The 5000-nt window shown below is 33.4% G+C and overlaps 1 protein-coding gene across 1 annotated transcript in view; it reads left to right on the top strand.

Moving 5' to 3' along the window:
- The first annotated feature begins 2266 nt into the window (after positions 1-2266).
- The window catches only part of LOC123518608, a 4090-nt gene continuing 1356 nt past the window's right edge, over positions 2267-5000 (top strand). The window contains exons 1-2 of the mRNA XM_045279505.1: positions 2267-2453; positions 4709-5000. The exon at positions 4709-5000 is cut by the window's right edge and continues 1356 nt beyond it. Of these exons, the coding sequence (XP_045135440.1) occupies positions 4722-5000 (279 nt within the window). The 5' untranslated portion in view covers positions 2267-2453; positions 4709-4721. The remainder of the gene's footprint in view (positions 2454-4708) is intronic.

The raw sequence follows: 5000 nt of genomic DNA, 5'->3' as shown, positions 1-5000 counted from the left end.
TTATTATTATCATTATCATTATTATCATTGTTATTATTACTATTAGTATCCTTATTATTATTATTATTATTATCATTATTATTATTATTATCATTATTTTTATTGTTATTATTATTATTATTATTATTATTATTATTATTATTATTATTATTATTATTATTATTATTATTATTGTTATTATTATAATAATGACAACAATAAAAATTTGAATAGTACTTCATAAGTTCAATTAAATATATTTTGTACCTTATCATCATTTTCACTTGTTGTTGTGTTTGTTGTGAAGTATCTGCTTGTTGTCGTTTGTAAGCTGCTTATGTCCCGTGGCGAAACAAAATCATTACTTATCGACATTGTTATTATATACTAGAGAGGAAAGGATATTTCATTTTGTAAGAGTTGAAACACCAAATAACAAGATGAATCCCACACTATGCCACAGCCCGGTCCATCCACGAACTCACTTCACCATCAGGTAATATGAAAGGCAATAGAGAGCATTACACAAAGTTACGCAACATGAGATTGGTTCGTCTCTACAGTTAGGGATATGTACCAATGAGACTTTCCAGCGAACTCTAAGAATTGCTTGAATAAAATCCAATAAACGGGTGAACTATTTATACTGCGTGGAAAAGTGTTAGTCTTCTAGTAAGTAAAGCTAATACTAACACATCGTCCTGCGGTCTTAACAAATTGCATGTTTCTTATGATATCCACGAGGGAGAATAATATGTACCTAGAGATTTTTTTTTCCGACCTACCACTGCGAATTATATGTAACTAGGGATTTTTTCCGATCTACCATTTTGAATAATATATAACTAGGGATTTTTTTCGACCTAACATTGCGAAGAATATGTAACTAGGGATTTTTTCCGACCTACCATTGCCTTTCGTGTTAAAAGAAAAAAAGTGGCAAGTATTATGAAAAAAATATAGATGAAGTTATTATTAAAGATATTAATTGAAGGCTTCCTGAATTTTCAATAACATCTATAGATATTTGACAATCTAAAAAGGAATACAATTTAAAGAAAATATACAAAAAAAACAAGTCAAGATATAAGAAAGAAGAAAATGAAGAAGAAGATGATGATGATGATGATGAAAAGAAGAAAAAAAGAGAGAGGAGAAGAAGGAAAAGATGAAAAATATAATAAAAACGATGATAATAATAATAACAATAATAATAATAATAATAATAATAATAATAATAATAATAATAATAATAATAATAATAATAATAATAATAATAATAATAATAATAATAATAATAATAATAATAATAATAATAATAATAATAATAATAATAAGAAGAAGAAGAAGAAGAAGAAGAAGAAGAAGAAGAAGAAGAAGAAGAAAAGAAGAAGAAAAAGAGAAGAAGTAAAAAAAAAACAATAACAACAATAACATCTTGAATGAGAAGAAAAGTAAAACAACAACAACAACAACAACAACAACAACAACAATAATAATAATAATAACAAAAATAAGAAAAAAATGAATAAAGAAGAAGAAGAAAAAAAAAAAAGATGAAGAAAAATAAAGGAACAACAGTAGCAGCAGTAGAAGCATCGCCACCACCATCCTCATCAGCAGCAGCACCACCAGCACCAGCACCACCAGCACCAGTAGCACCACCAACAACAGGAGCACTAGCAGCAGCACCAGCACCAAGCATCATATAGAACAAGAAAAAAAAAAAAAATTGTATGAAAGATAGAGGACAGAGAAAAAAAAAAAACAAAACAAAATAAAAGATCAAAAGTGAGTGAAAGACCAGGAGAGAAAATAATAGAGCACGGAATGAAATGTATAAATAGAGAACAATGAGGTGGAGGAATAGTGCTGGAAGAAGATGAGAAAATAAAAGAAAGAAGAAGAAAGAAGATTAGAGACGCGAGGTCGAGTAGAAGGAAAAGAAGGAGGAGGAAGAAGAAAAAAATAATAGATTCTTTATTGGGTATACATATTTTCAACCACTGATTCATTTAGAACGCAGAGAGAGAGAGAGAGAGAGAGAGAGAGAGAGAGAGAGAGAGAACCTAAGACCTAGAAAGAGGACGAGGAGTTGGAGTAGGGCCCGAAGAATGGAGAGGTGAGCTGTATGAAATAGGAGGAGGAGGAGGAGGAGAAGGAGGAGGGTTAGTGGAGTAAGAGGAGGAGGAAGTGATCGATATGCGGCAAGAAGGCGTGGCACACAAGCACAGGGCTCCTTAGATAAAGCCGCACACACTCACCAATGATCAGACACTCGCGCCTCACCGCCTTCCTAACCACAGTCTCATTCACCTTCACAGGACACTCAAGTCACTCCCCTGCTGGAACTGTACTAATCATCCGTCTCCCAGTGGTTGTGTACTCTTCATAAGCGATTGTTTTGGGAGTCTTGTGAGTGTTTGTGCATGTCTTCTGTATCTCTGTGTGCTCCAAAATGTTTGCTTCTTAACGTGAGTTTGCATTTTTGTATTGGAAATGAACCTCCTTATTTCTTATAAAATTGTGCTTTTACATTTTCTTTTTTTTTCTTATCTGGTATGGCAATTCAAGGGACAGGATAAGTACGTGCGACTGAAGGATTGTTGTCATGATTCTTTGTCAGAGTGAAATATATATTGTTTCCTTTTGTGATGTATGTTACTACGATTTATGAGTGCATATTCGGTGAAGGAAATGTGTCCTTCAGTTTCACTGCTTGTGTTTTATGCTTCTTTTGACTAAATATAATGAATTGTAACTTTCGCCACGCTACAAGTATTTTATCATTTTTACTTCTGACTTAGGCATTGATATAAAAAAATAAGCTTATTTCATATGCCGGTGATAAACTCTATTCTTGTTTACTCTGTAAACAACAGAAGAGTAGTTGTTACCTCTCTGAATAGTGACTATGCTAAGGTCACCATTTGGGGTCAACTTTGAGGCATGAAGCTAATACTAATAAAATGTATTCCACTAGTACCAGTAGATCCCGTACCAGGACCATCCTCATCAATGTTTGCATTTTTCTGGTGAACAGATTGAGAGTTTCTAGTGTGCGTCTGTTAGGAGTCATTTTGGATTTTAAGGTGACATTCGAAAAGCCTATCCGTTCTATGTCTTCCTCTATTGCACAAAAGACTGGCTTACTTCGTAAGTGCATTAAAACATTTGCATGAGATTCTACGTACTGTATATAATCAAGTCCTTTTCTGCTTTCATTCTGCCTTACTCTCAGTATTTTGCACTTATTTGGATATCTGCTGGTAATTGTCATTTACAGTTGCTTGAAAAAGCACTTAATTTAATTAAGTTTATTTGCCCAGCGTCTGCAATTGATTATAATCATAGCCGTCAATTCGGCGCCCTTAGCATATCATTTAAACTTCTTAAGAATAATAATAATGTTATTAATAATAATAATAATAATAATAATAATAATAATAATAATAATAATAATAATATAACAATAATAATAATAATAATAATAATAATAATAATAATAATAATAATAATAATAATAATAATAATAATAATAACAATAATAACAATGATAATAATAATAATACTATTAATAAAAATAGGAATAATAATAACAATAATAATAATGATAATAATAATAATAATAATAATAATAATAATAATAATAATAATAATAATAATAGTAATAAAAATAGTAATAATGATAATGATTATGATGATAATGATGATGATGATGATGATAATAATAATAATATTAATAATAATAGTAATAATGTGGAGACATTGTGACGACTTATGGAAGGTGGTGAGCGAAACATCAAGGTAAAGGGAGCAAGCAGTTGCACAGGTAGATGTTGGTGGACAACCACAATGAAATAAGATATAAAATCTTTCTTCACTCTTCAATATCAAGGCAGCCTTCGAGGAATATGGACGTATTGGCTATTGCAAAAATAGCAGCTAGTGTTACAGTGGCTGAGAAAGCGCAGGCGTAGGTATCTACAACGAATATGGATGCGTGCAATTAATTCTACAAGATGTGAATTTGGGAGCTTTGGACATTTGTTCCCAGATTTGGTCAATAATCCGGAGAAATTTTGTGATTTCTTTAGGATGACCACAGAACAATTTAAGATGTTGATGGAGTTTAGGAAGCAGAATACCAATTACCGACTTGCAGTTCGACTTGAAGAAAGACTCGTCATATATATCAAGTCGTTCTCGTACTGAATTGATGAGGACATCCACTAACAAACTCATCAGCTGTATAACAAACATGTCAAGTTCATTGTCTGATTATTCGAGAGCGTAAACTGAACTGGAAAAAGAAGGAAAACATGAAATAAATCACAAAAGAAGACAATATGGAGAATATCATCCTTGGCTGACTCGCCTTAACTGATGAAAATATGGTTCTAAACCAATCAAAGACTCTGAATCGCCATGAATCTGCATGATTTGAATTGATTGGATTCGTCTGGTGTAAAGGATTACATTGAAGCTAGTGTGGCGAGTCAACACATTTCATAAATCGTGTTGATTTTTCATGAATTGAATCGATTCGTTTCGCGTTGTGTAAACGTAACCTATATGTACAAAATTATTTTGTAATTGCAATAACAATCTGAGACCAGCAGCTATCGTACTGTGTGATATCTCATGTTCTGTCAGTCTTGAAGCATTAAAACTTTAATTGTAAACCACACGCTGAAAGTCTTCTGACACTTGTTTATTTCATTTCCAGACCAGGTGCCAGGATGCACGCCCAGCGGTGCCCTGTGGCCAAGCTGCGAGCGGCCAGCCAGCAGCAACAGAACCAAGCTGCGGGCAAAGGAGCCAATTCACGCATGGCAGCTGCAGCAGAAGCAAAGAAAAAGCAGGAGAAGAACCGCCGAGGTACTGCGGCCAAGACACCGGAAAGACAGTCATTCTTCCAGAATGTACATGGTGAATCCGCTCCCCTACTACCGCCACACCCTCAAATGTACAGCGAAGAGACGTGGGCACTCACGCACGCTAGGCCGCCTCCTCACCCT

This window comes from Portunus trituberculatus, chromosome 44, assembly GCF_017591435.1.
Source record: "Portunus trituberculatus isolate SZX2019 chromosome 44, ASM1759143v1, whole genome shotgun sequence".
In the NCBI taxonomy this organism is placed as follows: domain Eukaryota; kingdom Metazoa; phylum Arthropoda; class Malacostraca; order Decapoda; family Portunidae; genus Portunus; species Portunus trituberculatus.
Note: the sequence above shows the minus strand (reverse complement) of the source record. Positions and strands in the feature narration are given on the sequence as shown.